Source organism: Pristis pectinata, chromosome 7 (genome assembly GCF_009764475.1).
Source record: "Pristis pectinata isolate sPriPec2 chromosome 7, sPriPec2.1.pri, whole genome shotgun sequence".
NCBI classification, from domain to species: domain Eukaryota; kingdom Metazoa; phylum Chordata; class Chondrichthyes; order Rhinopristiformes; family Pristidae; genus Pristis; species Pristis pectinata.
Window position 1 is genome coordinate 13,657,939 of NC_067411.1, and position 18,467 is coordinate 13,676,405.

The following is an 18,467-nucleotide window of genomic DNA, read 5'->3' on the forward strand; positions in this document are numbered from 1 at the left end:
TCCAAAGATCACAGATCCAATTTCTTTAGCCAACTGCGATAGGACCAACCCTCTCCAAGAGCAGAAAATCATGAAAGTCAGGCAGCAACTGTGGAAAGAGAAACGTAGTTAATGTTTTGAATTGAAGACCACTCGTCAGAACCGAGAAAGGAGAAAAAAATTGAGTTTCCAATTCCAGAGAAGTTGGGGAAGGGATGCATAGGATGATGGTGCAGATAGCAGAGCTGCTCCTTTGCAAAGCAGAGACCTGGGTTTGATCCCAACCTCCTGTGTGTAGTTCTCCTAGTGACTGCATGGGTTTCCTCTGGGTGCTCCAGTTTCCTCACACATCCTAAGGTGTGAATTGGTTGGTTATTTGGCCACTGTAAATTGCCCTCAGTGTGTCAGTGAGTGGTAGAATCTTAGGGAGGAGAATGTGGGGAGAAAAATTAGGATTATTGTAAATAGCGGCCCACTGGTGAGGTAGTGGCAAAAGAATATGGCTGAAGAGGACAGGCCTGTGTACAAAATGTCAATGATGCTTGGAAGGAGAAAGGAATTTTGATAGAAGACATTGAGGTGATTGATCAGTGACTCCAATTGGCTAGAACCTGCTTTGATCCAGATCAGGCAGCATTTACTGGGGCAAAATTCAACCTATGTTATATGTGCTAAAGGCATGACAGAATGACATCCACTTCAGTGGGATCAAATTTCAGAAGCGGAGTTCAATATGAATTTATAACTCATTTAGCGTGTGGGACTTGAGGATAAATACCTACCCACCTTCCTCCATTTCTCTGAAATGCAGCTCTGTTTGATAATGTGTTATGTTGCTGACCCCTACAATTCATGCGTTCTGTAAAAATCCCTTCACAGTGTCACCTACCAACCACAGAGGAATGTTTACAATTTGCGGAAATGTATCACAGTGAAGGGGAGATATTCCAAGCAGTAAAATATTATTTATTGAGTCCTGTGCCTGAGAAAGCACTTGCCATTGGACTTCTTTACGTTAAAGGTACTTATCTTGTTAATTGTTCTGTTTTGTGGATGTCTTACAGTGTTTTGTGGATAGAAAACATGCTTGTATAATTGGGATGAAGTAATTTTTGTGTTAACTTTTCCCTAGGTTACAGGCAATCATGTTAATTGAGATGTTCTCCTTACCCTGAGAACGTGATAGATCTTCTCCCTGTTTACAATTAACTGGTTGCCAGAACACACAGTGATAACCACAAGTGGCCACTTACCCAGTCATAGATTCAGACAGCAGAGAAACAGGCCCACGTTCCAAAAGATGTACGGGTTAGGAGGTTGTGGGCATGCTATGTTGGCGCCGGAAGCATGGCGACACTTGTGGGCTGCCCCCAGCACATTCCCAGACTGTGTTGGTTGTTAATGCAAAAAGACGCATTTCATTGTGTGTTTTGATGTACATGTGACAAATAAATATTAAATATTAATATCAAATATTAATATTAGAGAAAAACAGTGTTTAACTTCGATGGATCCACGTACTTATCAATACTAACCCCGTTTACCAGCACTTGTCAATAGCCTTCTATGCCTTGCTGATTTAAGTGCTCTTAAATTTATGAGTCTAACTGCCTCCAGCACCCATTCAGGCAGTGGGAAGAGTCCCAAGTCTCACATCATCCTGACTTGGAAATACATTGTCAACCCTCCTTCCTCACTGAGTTAAGATCCCGGAACTCAAACACATACACGATGCAGTGGAAACGATTGCAGTAGTTCAAAAAGAATGCCCGCCTTCGCTTTCTCAAGGGCAATTAGGGATGGACAATAAATGCTTGCCTTGCCGTTGATGTTCTAATAAACATAATAAACTAATAAAATAAATTCAGTCAAGATCAGGGAGGGAAGATGGCTACCTTCCACAGTGGGAAGCAAGTGTCGTTATTACCTGAGTGTTAGCTCCGAATTCCGGGTCAAACATTTCCATGTGGCCAATGGAAGTAAAAATTGGGTGGCACAATGGTGCAGCGGGTAGTGCTGCTAGGGCACATCACCAAGTGACCCGGGTTCAATCCTGTCCTCTGGTGCTGCCTGTAAGGAGTTTGCATGCTCTCCCTGTGACAGCATGGGTTTTCCTCTGGGTACTCCGGTTTCCTCCCACATCCCAAAGATGTGCTTGTTGGTCGGTAAGTTGCTTCTAGGGTATTTGAATAGCCAGTGAATCACGGTGGAATTACTGGGCATTTCAAAGAGAATAGGTCACAGAAATTAAGTGAGGGAATGGGATTGATGGGATTACACTGGGAGCTGTATAGTCTCAAAGGGTTGAATGACCTAAGAAAGTACAATACATCTATTATTGTAATATAAATAACAAAGTAATATAAAGTGTAAAATGAATAATGGACTTGCTATCACCACTGGTACACAAAATCAAAGTTCACCCCAGTGAATCCAAACAGTTCCCTTCCTTGATTCATTTTTGTTGTTAAGGATACAATATTGGAGGGTAGAAAAAGAGCAGTAGAACCATCAAGCCCAGCCCCAATTGTAGAATGGATTCATCGAGGTTAAACGCTGTTTCTGTCTGCTTCCCCAGGTCACCACTCCCTCCTTGCCAATCCCACACCACTTCTAAACACACCAGCTCCCTGTGCCTCCTGTCGCTCCAATCCTGCCATTACCCTGGTAAGGAAAGAACTTGAGAAAATATTCAGGATGTATTCCAGGAAAAGATCTGCTAGAAAATTCCTCGCCAACCCTCCAAGACAAATGAAATCAGTCTAACAATAATCTGCACCAAGTGTTTCCTCCAGGAACCTTTATCTTCTAGATGAAGCTTTCTCTGACCCGGAGGAATCACTCCAGCTCCCATCTGCCATTGGTATTCAATCCTCTTCTTCTGCCACGATAACAAAGAATGTGTTTACTGGTCTGGCTCCCAGCTTAGAACATAGAACAGTGCAGCACAGTACAGGCCCTTCGGCCCACGATGTTGTGAACAGCTCCTCCATGATCAATCCAACCCTTCCCTCCTGCACAGCTCATAACCCTCCACTTTTCTTACTTCCATGTGCCTATCTAAGAGCCTTTTAAATGGCTCTGTTGTATTAGCCTCTACAAGCACGCTTGGCAGTGCATTCCAGGTACCCATCACTCTCTGTGTAAAGAACCCACCTCTGACATCTGCCCTGAACATTCATTCCTCTTCTGACCTTAAATGGATGCCCTCTGATATTGGCTATTACGGCCCCGGGGAAAAGGTTCTGGGGTCCACTCTATCTATGCCCCTCATAATCTTATACACCTCTATCAAGTCGCCTCTCATCCTGCACCGCTCCAAAGAGAAAAGCCCTAGCTCGCTCAACCTTTCCTCATATGTCATGTTCTCTAATCCAGGCAGCATCCTGGTAAATCTCCTCTGCACCCTCTCTAAAGCTTCCACATCCTTCTTATAATGAAGGGACCAGAACTGAACACAATACTCCAGGTGTGGTCTAACCAGAGTTTTATAGAGCTGCAACATTACCTCGCAGCTCTTGAACTCAATACCCCGACTAATGAAGGCCAGCACACCATACGCTTTCTTAACCACCCTATCAACTTGCACAGCAACTTTGAGGGATCTATGGACTTTGACCCCAAGATCCCTCTGTTCCTGCACACTGCTCAGAATCCTGCCATTAATCTTGTACTCTGCCTTCATGTTGTTCTTCCAAAGTGTATCCCTTCACACTTCTCTGGATTAAACTCCATCTGCCACTTCTCCACCCAACTCTGCATCCTGACTATATACTGTTGTAACCTATGACAACCTCCTACACTATCCACACCACCAGCAACCCTCGTGTTATCTGCAAACTTATTAAACCACCCCTCCACTTCCTCAGCCAAGTCATTTATAAAAATCACTAAGAGTAGGGGTCCCAGAACAGATCCCTGTGGAACACCACTAGTCACCAACCTCCAGGCAGAATACTCTCCATCTACTACCACCTTCTGCCTTCTGTGAACAAGCCAATTCTGAATCCACGCAGCCAAGTCTCCACGGATCTCGTACCTCATGACTTTCTGAATGAGCCTACCATGGGGAACCTTGTCAAACGCTTTACTAAAGTCCATATACACCACTCTACCTTCAACTATTTGTTTTGTCACCTCCTCGAAAAACTCAATTAGGCTCGTGAGGCACGACCTGCCCATCACAAAGTCATGCCACTCTCCCTAATAAGACTATGCTTCTCCAAATGCTCGTAAATCCTGTCCATAAGAATCTTCTCCAATAGCTTGCCCCCCACTGACATAGACCAGTGAGTCTTAAAATTCCTGGGATTATCCCTATTACCTTTCTTGAATAGGGGAACAACATTTGTCATCCTCCAATCGTCTGGTACCACTCCTGTGGCCAGGATGGATGCAAATATTATCAATGCCCCAACAGTCTCTTCCCTCATCTCCCGTAGTAACCTGGGGTATATCCCTTCCGCTCATGGGGACTTACAGTATCTATCCTAATGTTTTTCAGAAACTCCAACACCAACTCTTTCTTAACCTCAACATGCTTTAGCACATTAGCCTGTTCTATGCTGACCTCACATTTGTCAAAGTCTCTCTCCCTGGTGAACACTGAAGCAGAGTATTCATTAAGGACCTCCCCTACCTCCTCCGCCTCCAGGCACGTTTCCTCCTTTATCACTGAGCGGACCTACCCTCACCCTAGTCATCCTCCTGTTCCTCACGTACATGTAGAACACCTGTCCTTAATTCTACTCGCAAAGGTCTTCTCGTGTCCCCTTAATACAGTAATTGTTTGAAAGTCTTATCTGTGTCCATGAGGTGCAAAGTTGGTCCAACCTCTGACTAACTGTGATTCTTCCAACCCTGCAGAACAGCTCAGTCGTTCTGACTGGAGCCTGGACTCTGTCCATGGAATCTTGGACCTGCTCAGCTACATCCGCACTGACCGGCTGATGCTGCACAAGTGTAGTGAGTAAGTTAGAATACAATTCTGCTGCCTTTTGAACTGAACAGCACAAAGATTTACCGTGCTCTTTATTGTGTCTGTCTGTCTGTCACGTCAGTTTGGAAGGGCAGTAAATCAACATAGCACATTGGGATCTTTGTTTTTCTTCGATGACCTGATGTGAGTGTCACTGGAAGGGTCAGTATCTACTGCCACCCCTAACTGCCCTTGAGAAGGTGGTGGAGAGCTGCCTTCCTGAACTGCTGCAGTCCTTCTGGTGGAGATATGCCCACGGTGCCTCGGTACTACCTCGGTGCCTCTGTAATGCAGCCAGCATAACCCCACCCACCCCGGACATTCTCTCTTCTCCCCTCTCCCATCGGGCAAAAGATACAAAAGCCTGAAAGCACGTACCACCAGGCTCAAGAACAACTTCAATCCCGCTGTTATAAGACCATTGAGCGGTTCCCTAGCACGATAAGGTAGACTCTTGACTTCACAATTTGCCTCGTTATGACCTTGCACCTCACTGTCTACCTGCACTGCACTTTCCGTGTAGCTGTGACACTTTATTCAGCAATCTGTATTGTTTTGCCTTGTACTACCTCAATGCACTGTGTAATGAATTGATATGTAGGAATGGTACGCAAGACAAGTTTTTCATCGTATCTTGGTGCATGTGACAATAATAAACTGATTTCAATTCCAGTGCTGCTGGGAAAACAGTGAGAGACAGGCCCTTCAGCCCAATTCGTCCATGCTGACCAAGATGCCCATCTAAGCTAGTCCCATTTGCCCACATTTGAACCATATCCCTCTAAACCTTTCCTATCTATGTGTTTTAGGGGCAGGCACGGTAGTATAGCGGTTAGCATAACGCTACTACAGTGCCAGCAACTCAGGTTCAATTCTGGCTGCTGTCTGTAAGGAGTTTCTATGTTCTCCCCGTGACTGCGTAGGTTTCCTCCGGGTGCTCCGGTTTCCTCCCACATTCCAAAGACGTACAGGTTAGGAAATTGTGGGCATGCTATGTTGGCGTCTGAAGCATGGCGACACTTGCGGGCTGCCCCCAGAACACTTTACGCAAAAGATGCATTTCACTGTGTGTTTCAATGTACATGTGACTAATAAAGAAATCTTATCTGTTCAAGTATCCTTTAAATGTTGTTATTGCACCTGCCTGAACCACTACCTCTGGCAGCTCGTTCCACATATGCACCACCCTCTGCATCTGTTGCCCCTCAGGTCCCTTTTAAATCTTTCCCCTCTCACCGTAAACCTATGGCCTCTCACTTTTGATTTCCTTTCCCTGGGAAAAAGACTGTGTGTATTCACTCTATCTATACCCCACATGATTTCATACACTTCTACACAGTGTATAAAATCATGAGGGGCAGAGATAGGACATAGGTAGTGTTCCAGGATTTAGATACAGAAACATAAAAGCATAGAAAATAGAAGCAGGAATAGGCCGGTTGGCTCTTCAAGCCTAGTTCCCCATCAATATGATAATGTCTGATCATCCAAATTCAGTACCCTGCTCCAGCCTTTTCCCCACATCCCTTGAACCCTCTAGCCCCAAGAACAATATCAAACTCCTTCTTGAATACATTGAATGATTTGTGCGGTAGAGAATTGCACGGGTTGTCACTCTGTGGGAGCCGAAAGTTCTCCCCATCTCAGTCCTAAATCTGTGGGAGCCGAAAGTTCTCCTCATGTCAGTCCTAAATAGAATTCATGGACTCCTGTACATCAGGAATATCCCTTTCTGTGGTCCCAGCAATGATGCAAGAATTGGTGATATATTTCCAAGTCCTGATGGCGCGGACAAGAAAAGTACATGGTTGTGTACTTGAAGAACTTTGGCCTTAGGGATTCGAGCTTGGTATTGGATAGTGGGGTTACGCTGGGCAGCTGTTTTATGACTCATAGACACAATACTCTGAACACTCCTCTGCTGTAAATGTTCTTACCTCTGAAGGAGGTCTGAATGGTGTTCCTGCTCAGCTACTGCCTTTGTCCTTCTGGATGGCAAAGGTGGTGTTTTGTAGGCACTGTTGGTGAAGAAGCCTTGACAAGTTACTGCAGTGCATTTTGTAATATATTTATAACATAGCCCCATTCACCACCCAGAATATTCATACCATCCACCACACCTACGAGCTGTGCTTGGTGGACTATCACGGTAGCTCTGAATGATGGGATCATAATTGAATAAATAAGCAAATCAGTAAATGACTAAATACAGTTGATATGAGGAAAAGACTCTTGTTCTATCAGTGAAGATTGATATATGTATGTGGAATGACATTGTTAAATGGGAAACAACTTGGGATACATCAAATGCCTTCTGGAAGTCGAAGTACAGTACATCCACAGGTTTATCCACAGTAGATTATATGACATGTAATTTGTTCTTTTGCAGCAGCAGTACAGTGCAAAGACATAAAATTACTATAAATTACAAAATAAGTAAGTAGTGCAAAAAAAAAGAATAATGGGGTATCATGGGTTCATGGACCATTTAGAAATCTGATGGCGGAGGGGAAGGAGCTGGTTCTGAATCGTTGAGTGTGGGTCTTCAGGCTCCTGTACCTCTTCCCTGATGGTAGTAATGAGAAGAGGGCATGTCCCGGATGTTGAGGGTCGTTTGTGATGGATGCCGCCTTCTTGAGGCATCGCCTCAAGTCCCTCCATTTTATTTGCTCCAAGGAGAGCAACCCTTGTTTTTCCAGTCCAATCCTACAACCAAAATCCTTCATCCCTGGAACTATTTGAATTTATGCACAAGGCTCAAATGGCCTATGTTTGTACTGCAAGATTCAGTTATTTTTTTTCCCTCCAGCAGACTGTAAGATGTACTTAGGTAAATCAAATACACAGCAAGCTTCTCTGTAATAAACATCTTAATTTAGAGATCAGAATAATACCTTAATTTTAATGTACGGTATAACTGTGAACTTTTTGTGTTTTTTCAGGGCTCGAAATGAGTTGCTTATATTCTGTGGCTACATTGCTGCGCTGTTGGCTATCAGAAGGCAGTACAACAGTATTGTACCTGCACTTTATGAGTACACCAGGTGAGGACAGTATAAGCTGAAGCTTCTCTGCAAAGTGTCAACAGTAATTGAAAAGTAAATACAGGCAATTCCCTCGTTACGGCCGTTCAGGTTACGGAAATTCGCCCTGACAGAATTCACAAATCATTACCCAAGAACTCAAACTCGCGTTCTTTGACGCATGCTCAGATGATGTGGCTTTGCGTTACAGAAGATCATGATACAGCCTGTTTTCCAGGAACACAACCCTCCCGTAACTCAGGGGTCACCTGTACTGCAGATGCAGGAAACCTGAAAATGCTAGAAATACTCAGCAGGTCTGGCAGCACCTGTGAAGGGCAGAACGGAGTTAATATTTCATGATGATGACTTTCCATAGATCTGATCGTCTATGTTCCAGTATTTTAGAAAGTGAACAAGGGTGAAGCAGGAACACATCAGTAAAATAGAATCTGAAATATTATGAATAAACAATTTAAAACTGACAAGGTATTACAACTTTTCCTCGGTTTACAAAAGGGTGTGCTCCTGGAAAATGTTTCATTAAATGAAACCTTATAAATTGAAAAGACTGGCCATAATGCATTGTGGCTATTTTGGTAAAGATATTCCCCTGGGCAGAGAGTGGCGTAATATTGATTATAGTGAAAAATAGATTTGTAAGTCAAAGCTATTTATCCAAAAGAGCCAATGGTGTTATAGCAAAAATTCATAAACTAAATATTCATAGATCAAGGAATACCTGTATTATTTTAACATCTTGTTTATCTTGAAGTATTTATCCATGGAAATTACAATCCAAATGTGTAAACTTAGTTCTATAGGGTCAGTAACGTTACTCACTGGTGGATATTGGCTTAGTTGGCCATTAAAACTCACATACACCACACAATAAAGTCTAACATTATCAGAGAATACTACAGGAAGATTAGTTCATGAATGCCTGAAGTTCATATAGATTCAAAATGATTTCCTCTGATTAGACAGGCATGGTAGTGTACTGGTTGTTACTGGACTAGTAGCCAGAGTTCAAGATCATTGATTCAGAGGCAAGAGTTTGAATCTCATTGTAACAGCTGAAGGAATTTACATGCAACTAATTAAATAATAAATGTAATTTCTTTTTAAAAATAACTAGTTTCAATGATCATTCTGTGCCACACACAAACAGGCCCTTTGGCCCACTATGTCCATGCTGACCATCAAGCACCCATCTTTATTAATCCCATTTCCCAGCATTTGGTCCATGGCTTTTTTATACCTTGATGATTTAAGGGCTTGCCTAGATACTTCTTAAATGTTGTGAGAGTCAATGCCTCAGGTTGTGCATTCCAGATTCCAACCACCTTCTGGGTAAAAAAAATTTCTCCTCAGATCTCCTCTAAAGCTCTTATCCATTACCCTAAATCTAGAACTTTAGACACCTCTGCTATGGGGAAAAGTTCCCTATTATTTGCCCTATTTGGGTCCCTCATAAATCTGTATACCTACATCAGGTCCCCCACCTCTAACTTTCCTCTGTGTGGTAACCATTAAAACAAACACCTCTGGTTCAGTAACCAGTGAAGGAAATCCTTACCCAGTCTGGTCTGTGGTTAACTGCTGTCCCACTGAAGTAGCTGAGTCTTCAAGTCTGGGGCAATTACTGGTGAGCAATAAAAGCCTGCAGCTTCATCCATACCCAGTCAATGTATAAATAAAAGAAAAAGCCATTAGCAGCTTGGTCGGCAGAGGAGAGCTGAATCACTGAGCTCCACACTGAACTACACTGAGCCAGGAATCTTAAAGTTACTCACTGTTTCATAGAGTAACTGCAAAAGCCATCCAATACTTCGACAAATTCCATTTTTTTGAAAATTCAGCCATTCTTGGACAAAATGCAAAATCAACACGGAAGTCAGCTGTTCAAGTTTTATTTTAAGAAAGCACAGCTGTGAAAATTGATAGCAGAAATGGATTTTACGTTAAACGTTAAGTAGGAGCAGGACTAGGCCATAAGGATCCTGAAGCTGTTATGAAGCTTTGTAAGATAAGCTTGCTTCTGTGCTCAATGACTATATCCCTCCTGATCCCTGTGACCCAGATTCTATTGGTGCCAAGAACAGACTGATCTCAACCTTGAATATACTCCATGGTAAACACTCCCCTGGAGTGGAGAGTAGCAAGGTTCTGTTAAAAGCAGAATTCTGAGATTAAGAACAGGGTGTGCCAGGAAAACTCAGCAGGTGGAGAGAGAAAAGAGAATCATAGTTCCAGGTCGATGACCTTTCATCAGAATGCTGCATTTACTTTGCTTTTGTTTGTAGGTCACTCAATGCTTTTAAAACTTTCCTAAACTAGGCAGCTCAGTTGGAGTCAAAAACAAGACTCTCTTAAAAATTCCATTGAGCTTCAGCTCACAGTTTACATGTACACTTGATTTTCAATTGCATCTCAAAAGATCTGCCCTCTTTGTTATAGCCAGCTCTTGAAGCGTAGAGAGGTAACTGTCCCAACCAAGATCGAGGACTTATCGGCGGAGCTAGATGGCTGGAGAGCATGCACACAGTCAACCAGCAAGTAAGTCCATGGTTTCTTAATCAATCCTAACGTCTGAATCAATAGCCCTTGTTTAACCATACAGGTTGGTGAAATTCCTTATGTGCAGTGAAACATTATATTTGAGCTGCATTACAGTAATATCAATTGACTGCTTTAAACAGGCTGTTTTGACCTCAATTGGTGTCAAGTTTCTTGAGAGTTGTTGGAGCTGCAATCAGAATCAGATCTATTTTCCCTGACATATGACGTGAAATTTGTTGTTTTGAGGTAGCAGTACAGTGCAAAGATATAAAATTACTATTAATCACAAAATAAATAAATAAATAAATAAATAAATGCAATGGAATAATGAGGTAGGGTTCATGGACTGTTCAGAAATCTGATGGCAGAGGGGAAGAAGCTGTTTCTGAATCATTGAGTGTGGGTCTTCAGGCTCCTGTACCTCCTCCCCGATGGTAGTGACGAGAAGAGGGCATGTCCCGGATGGTGAGAGTATTCCATCATACTCCTGGCTTTGTGCCTTGATGGGAATGGCTGTGCGGTGGCAGGTGGTGAGTGATTCACTGCAGGATACCTGACCTCTCGTGTTCTTGTAACTATGGTATTTATGTGGCTGGTGTTGTTGATTTTCTGGTCAATGGTGACCCCTAGGATATTGTTAGTGATGAATAATACCATTGAATATCAAGGGTAGTTGGTTAGATTCTCTTTTAAATCCACAGCTGCTGTAGTGAGATTTAAACTTGAATAATAAAGAGTCATGCAGTCATACAGCATGAAAACAGGCCCTTCAGCCCAACTGGTCCGTGCCGACCAAGATACCCCATCCAAGCTAGGCCCATTTGCCCATGTTTGGCCCATATCCTTCTAAACCTTTCCAATCCACGTACCTGTCTTTTAGAAATTGTTAATGTATATGCCCCAACCACTTCCTCTGGCAGCTCATTCCATTTACGGATCACTCTCTGTGTACAAAAGTTGCTTCTCAAGTTCCTATTAAATTTTTCCCCCTTCACTTAAACTTATTCCCTTTAGTTCATGATTCCCCAGCCCTGCGAAAAAGACAGTGTGAACGTACACAATCTATGATTTTATGCACCTCTATAAGAACACCCCTCAGTCTCCTACCCTCCAAGGAAAGAACTCCTAGCCTGTCCAACTTCTAATTCAGTCCCCCAAGTCCTGGCAATATCCTTATAAATCTTCTCTGCACTCTTTCCAATTTTATAACATCTTTCCTATAACAGAGTGACCAAAAGTGTAGCCTCATCAACACCCTGTACACCAGTGTCCTTTCCCAGACAAGCTTCCTCAGCATCTAGGCCCAAGGTGCACTCAGTTCACTGTACTCTTGAAACAGACACTATATACCAGGTCTCTCACTGGGAAAGGTTATGAGGCAGATAGACGGGAAGATTCAAGGATTCACTCCACGTTGTGAGTAAGGAGCACAAGGAAGCCTAGCGTGAACACTGGAAGGAGTGCATCCCACCTCACAAGCCATCCCCACCATCCAGGCCATCAAGCATCTCCTACCACATCTCTGGTTGAGTCTGCGGATGTCACACTGACCTCATCAACCACCGCAGAACCAACAGAGCCGGACTGGAAACAGGTCATCCTTGATCCTCAGGGACCGCCTTGGAAGGACTTAGGCATTACCTTTGCAAAACCAAAAGGGCTAAACCCTACAGCTTCTGTTTAATGTACAGCACAGTATAATTGCGCACAACAGCAGCAGCCCAAGTTGCACAGGACTTCATCAAAGTCACAGTCGAGTTTGTTGTCATGTGCACAAGGACATGTATGCACAGGTGCAATGAAAAACTTACTTGCAGCAGCATCACAGGCACATAGCATCTGATACACAACATTCACAAAAAAAATTATACAAGAAAAAACACTATTAGAACAAAGAAAAAAAATGAAGTGTATGCATGTGACAACCAACAATAAAGTGTAATAATGCATTTCACAAGTGTTAAGTATCAGAACATCAGCACATACTGCAGTGGTAATAGAAGCCTGGTGAGACTGGGTTTTATTTCCCAGTCTAACCTAGCCCCGGGGACAGGATACACAAGGTATCTAACCACAGATTATTGATTAAGGCATTGAGCTTTATTTCTCAAATTTCCAATGTACTGTTTTAGCACCTGGACACCGCCACGTCTTTTTTTTGATAACCAAACTGCTGAGTCTTTCTTATGTGAATCTGTTCACCTGACTTGATGAAGGATGGTTTTGTTCAACTGAATAATGCATTCCCATTATCTTGATGTACAGGGGGATCTCGGAGTCCAAGTTCATAGCTCACTGAAAGTGGCCACAAGTAGATAGGGTGGTAAAGAAGGCATATGGCATGCATTGGTCGGAGCATTGAGTATAAGTATAAGGAAGTCATGTTGCAGCTATAGAAAACTTTAGTTAGGCTGCACTTGGAATATTGTGTCTATAACAGGAAGGATGTGGAGCCTTTGGATAGGGTACAGAAGCGGTTTACTAGGATGCTGCCTGGATTAGAGGGTATGAGCTATGAGGAGAGATTGCGGGCTGCCCCCAGAACACTCTACGCCGAAGATGTATTTCACTGTGTGTTTTGATGTACATGTGACTAATAAAGATATCTAAATATAAGATTGGACAAATTTGGGTTGTTTTCTCTGGAGTATCAGAGGCTGAGGGAAGGCCTGATAGAAGTGTATAAAATTATGAGAGACATAGATAGGGTAGACAGTCAGAATATATTTCCCAGGGTAGAAATGTCAAATACTAAGGGGCATGTATTTAAGGTGAGAGGGGCTAAGTTTAAAGGAGATGTGCAGGGCAAGTTTTTTACACAGAGAGTGGTAGGTGCCTGGAGCAGTCTGCTAGACGTAGTGGTAAAAGCAAATACAACAGTGCATTGAAGAGTCTTTGAGATAAACACATGAATACACAGGGAATGGAGGGATATGGATCATTTTGCAGGCAAAACGTTCGATCTAAAATCAGTGTGTTATGCCCAAACAAGGGAGACTACAACAGGATGAGGGAGGAGTTGGCTCGCGTAGACCGGAAACACAGGCTATGTGGTGGGATAGCTGAGGAACAGTGGAAGACTTTCAAAGAAATTATTCATGGTGCTCAACAAAAGTATATTCCAGTTAAAAGCAAGGATAGTAAGGGTGGGGAGAGCCAGCCTTGGATAACTAAGGAAATAAAAGAAGGCATCAAGCTAAAAGCTCATGCATAAAAAGTCACCAAGAGTAGTGGGAAACTGGAAAATTGGGAAAACTTTAAAAAGCACAAAGAACCACTAAGCAAGCAATAAGGAAAGGGAAGATAGATTATGAAAGTAAACTAGCACAAAATATAACAGATAGTAAAAGTTTTTATAATTATATAAAGCAGAAAAGTGTGGCTAAAATGAACGTAGGTCCCTCGGAAGATGAGAAGGGCGAATTAATATTGGGTAATGTGGAAATGGCTGAGGCCTTGAATGACTATTTTGTGCCGGTCTTCACGGTGGAGGACACGTCTAACATGCCAAAGAGAGATGTTATGGATGTGATGGGAGGTGAGGACCTCTATTACCATCGCTGTCACTAAGGAGGTAGTGATGAGCAAACTAGTGGGCCTAAAGGTAGACATGTCCACTGGTCCTGATGGGATGCATCCCAGGGTACTGAAAGACATGGCAGAAGTTATAGTAGAGGCATTTGTGATAATTTACCAAAATTCTCTGGACTCCGGGAAGGTCCCGGCGGATTGGAAGACAGCAAATGTCACGGCACTGTTTAAAAAAGGATGTAGGAAAAAGGCAGGTTACTATAGGCCAGTTAGCTTAATGTCTGTAGTTGGAAAAATGCTTGAAGCTATCATTAAGGAAGAAATAGCAAAACATCTGGATAGGAGCAGTTCCATCAGGCAGACACAGCATGGATTCAGGAAGGGCAGGTCCTACTTGACAAATTTACTGGAGTTCTTTGAGGATATAATGAGCACAGTGGATAGAGGGAAACAGGTGGATGTTGTATACTTGGATTTCCAGAAGGCATTCGATAAGGTGCTGCATAAAAGACTTATCCATAAGATAAGGATGCATGGAGTTGGGGGTAATGTATTAGCTTGGATAGAGGATTGGTTAACCAATAGAAGGCAGAGAGTTGGGATAAATGGGTGTTTCTCTGGTTGGCAATCAGCGGTGAGTGGGATGCCGCAGGGGTTGGTGCTGGGCCCACAACTGTTCATGATATACATTGACGATTTGGAAGAGGGGACCAAGCGTAGCGTGTCTAAGTTTGCTGATGACACTAAATTGAGTGGAAAAGCAAATTGTGCAGAGGATGCAGAGAGTCTGCAGAGAGATATAGACAGGTTAAGTGAGTGGGCAAGGGTCTAGCAGATGGAGTACAGTGTTGGTAGATGTGAGGTCATCCACTTTAGAAGGAAAAATAGAAGATCAGATTATTATTTAAATGGTGGAAGATTGCAGCATGCTGTTGTGCAGAGGGACTTGGGAGTGCTTGTGCATGAATTGCAAAAGGTTGGTTTGCAGGTGCAACAAGTTATCAAGAAGGCACATGGAACGTTGGCCTTCATTGTTAGAGGGATTGAATTTAAGAGCAGGGAGGTTATGCTGTAACTGTACAGGGTACTGGTAAGGCCCCACCTGGAGTACTGCATGTAGTTCTGGTCTCCTTACTTGAGAAAAGATATACTGGCTTTGGAGATAGTGCAGAGTAGGTTCACCAGGTTGATTCCAGAGATGAGGCGGTTAGTCTCTGAGGAGAGATTGAGTCACCAGGGACTATTCTCGCTGGAATTCGGAAGAATGAGAGGGCATCTTATAGAAAGATATAAAATTATGAAAGGGATAGACAAGATAGAGACATGAAGGTTGTTTCCACTGGTAGGTAAGGCTAGAGCGAGGGGACCTAACCTCAAGATTCGGGGGAATAGATTTAGGATGGAGATGTGGAGAAATTGCTTTTCCCAGAGAGTAGTGAATATGTGGAATTCTCTGCCCAGGGAAGCAATAGAGGCTACCTCATTAAATACATTTAAGACATAGTTAGATAGATTTTTGCACAGTAGGGGAATTAAGGGTTATGGGGAAAAGGCAGGGAGGTGGATCTGACTCCAAGGCCAGATCAGCCATGAATGGTGGAGCAGGCTCGACGGGCCAGAGGGCCTACTCCTGCTCCTATTTCTTATGTTCTTGTGTAAAAGGGATTTAGTTTAATTTGGCACCATGTTTGGCGCAGACATCGTGAGCTGAAGGCCTGTTCCTGTGCCGTACTGTTCTATGTTCCATTATTACTTTGCATTGGTTATACAGCTAGAGAGCATTGTGTTAAACTGCAGTCGTTCAAAATACACACGTATCACATATGAGTTGGTTTTCAAATTGTGCCAGGTTTGAGGACTTACCATACACCCCTCCTTCTGAATCTCAAAGAGAGGCATACAGCATTTTACTAAATAGGATTAAAGAGGAACCCATCAAAGGACTTATCGGCCCTGATTATGTCACAGGTTCTAATCTTCCCAGCCACTCAGATGTCCACATCTCCTGCCTCACAGGTTTGCGGATACAGGTAAGAAAATATTTATTTTAAAATTTTGAGTAGTTAAAATTAAGTTCCCCTTGTTGTCATGACAATTTTACTTGCATGATTTTGTACATATTCACCTCTATGAAACTGCGCAGCAGTTTCAGTTTAGTTTATTGTCACATACACCAGGGTGCAATGAAATTCCTTGCTTACGTGACATTCAGAGTAAACAGTATACATGGTAATAGTAAATACAACAATAAATACAGTAACGACCACAAAACAGCAGAATGGTGCAAGGTACAACAGCAGATAGTAGTGCAATCTGAAGTAATGCAAAAGGAAACGCTAAAGTGACAATAACAGAATAACCGAGAGAGGTAGTAGGATTAAGAGTCCGAGAACGTGGCAGCACCATTGGGAAGTGGATGTGAAAGAGGTGATTGGTTCAGAATCCTGATAGCAGTGGGGAAGAAGCTGTTCTTGAGTCTAGATTTCCGGACTTTCAAGCTTCTCCCAGAAGGTAGAAGGGAGAAAAGAGAGTGGCCCGAAGAGGAACTCTTGCCAAATTTAAGTGCTTTAGCCAAAGGATCTTCGAGGAGTATATTGTTGATGGAGACGTGGCAGGGAGAGGAAAGGAAACCATTTAGCAAAATAACATCTTGTGGAATTTACAACACTTGAGGAAAATAAAACATTTTGAGTGGTCTTTGCGTAGAGCTGGGGAGGCCATAGGGAAACAAAAGTGCAAATTCTAGGCAATTATTTTTTTTATTTGTTAATTTTTTTAATTTATTGAATTTTTTCATGTGATTGAGGTTCTAATGATTTATTTTAACTTATGTTGTGGTCAAATCATGAGGTAAACAATTCCCTGAACAGGTCTTTAAGTAAGGTATCAGTCTATATATGTATGTACAGTCAAGATGTACATTCCACTAATCTTAATTGTGTTCCTTTATGTTCCTCTTCCAGGGGCCAGTGTATTTCCTTGAGGATGGGAAATCAGCAATCTCTCTTAATGATGCACTAATGTGGGCAAAAGTCAATCCTTTTTCCCCCTTAGGAACAGGAATACGACTGAATCCATTTTGATTGGAACCTTAGTGTAAAGAAATTACATTTTTGGTACTTTTATATCATTGGTTACTGTTAGGTTAGTGGTGTACTAACCTTGCTGGATAAAAGACAGGGGTATGGCATCATGCAGTAGCAAAGTATATTTTACAATATTTAAGTTGCAATAGCACAGTGGGTTCCACAAGGAAATGCCTGATTTTCCAAAGTTCAGTGCTGGCTATTGACATATAAATTTCCTGATTAAATATGTTCTGCCTGATGCCAGGAAAATCTTATCTCTTGGATACCAAAATGGGCAGAAGTTGTGATTACCATGCTAACTGGAAATTTGACACAGCTAAGTCCGGATTTAGTAATTCTAAGTATTATCCCCTCATGCAACGCCATCGTTTCAAGACATTTCTCCACTTGCGCAAGGGAGTGTTCCAGTTATGAGCACATTTACAAGTGATTTATCACCCAACTAAATTAAAAAAAACATGATGATTATAGCCACAAAGCTCATGAAGTAAATCAGGAAAGTGCTAAGCCTTGCAGTGATGATTTTCAATAGTTCAGTAGTTAATCAGTCATTAGCTGGCAATATGTGGATGTTCCATGCAGCTATGATGAGTCTGTTAATGATTCAAACTAAAAGTGGAAAATTTATTTAAATTTTATAAAGTAAATTTGAAATGTTTATTAACATGTGCTGCTTAGCACTATATACATGCTTCAAAATAGAAATATATAATAATAATGGACTTTTAAAAAATATTTACACTGTAAATGCTGTTAGGTCAGTGTAATGACAGAATTGTCTGAATTGATCGGAGCAATGCGCTTTTATTTTAAAACACTAAGATCAGCCCATTGCCAAATACCTCTTTAATCTTTAAGTTTACATCCATAGATTTATTTTTTTAAATAACTACAAAGTGCAGTTTCAGTGCTGCTGGGCTGCCTCTTGGTAAAAGTACAGTAATTTTGCAGTTGTGTGAAGACCAGAACCGACTGTGTTTCCTGCTATGATTTTGTTGTCCTTCATTCAAGAGTTTGGGAAATACATTGTGGAAGTTGTGCCTTAATATGGGTCAGACACATCCAGTTCCTCCTTGAAAACATAATTTATTTTTGCAAGGTTGTATTTGATCTTCCCTGTGCTTCTGTGGAAAATTTATTGATTACAAACCCACAGCAGGTAATTGTAGGAAGTGTAACTGTATTTGTTTTTAAAGGGGTGATTCCACACAAGAGTTACAGATACTCAACTCGCCCCTCTCTGCTATTGATATGAAGTGAATGGATGGAAAATTACAATTGTCTTGATTGTAATGCTTTTCCTCT

At 42.2% G+C, this 18,467-nt stretch overlaps 1 protein-coding gene across 6 annotated transcripts in view; it reads left to right on the forward strand.

Moving 5' to 3' along the window:
- Window positions 1-18,467, forward strand: part of wdr17 (WD repeat domain 17) — a 118,588-nt gene that overhangs the window by 97,128 nt on the left and 2,993 nt on the right. For 4 of the 6 annotated variants that reach the window (XM_052020198.1, XM_052020200.1, XM_052020195.1 and 1 more), the window contains 6 exons: window positions 859-1,000; window positions 4,846-4,948; window positions 7,900-8,001; window positions 10,441-10,539; window positions 15,923-16,103; window positions 17,037-17,215. In XM_052020198.1, coding sequence (XP_051876158.1) covers window positions 859-1,000; window positions 4,846-4,948; window positions 7,900-8,001; window positions 10,441-10,539; window positions 15,923-16,103; window positions 17,037-17,156 — 747 coding nt within the window. In that variant the 3' untranslated portion in view covers window positions 17,157-17,215. Of the gene's footprint in view, window positions 1-858; window positions 1,001-4,845; window positions 4,949-7,899; window positions 8,002-10,440; window positions 10,540-15,922; window positions 16,104-17,036; window positions 17,216-18,467 lie in introns of those variants that run through there. The other 2 variants (XR_007956654.1, XM_052020196.1) reach the window with 2 other exon arrangements.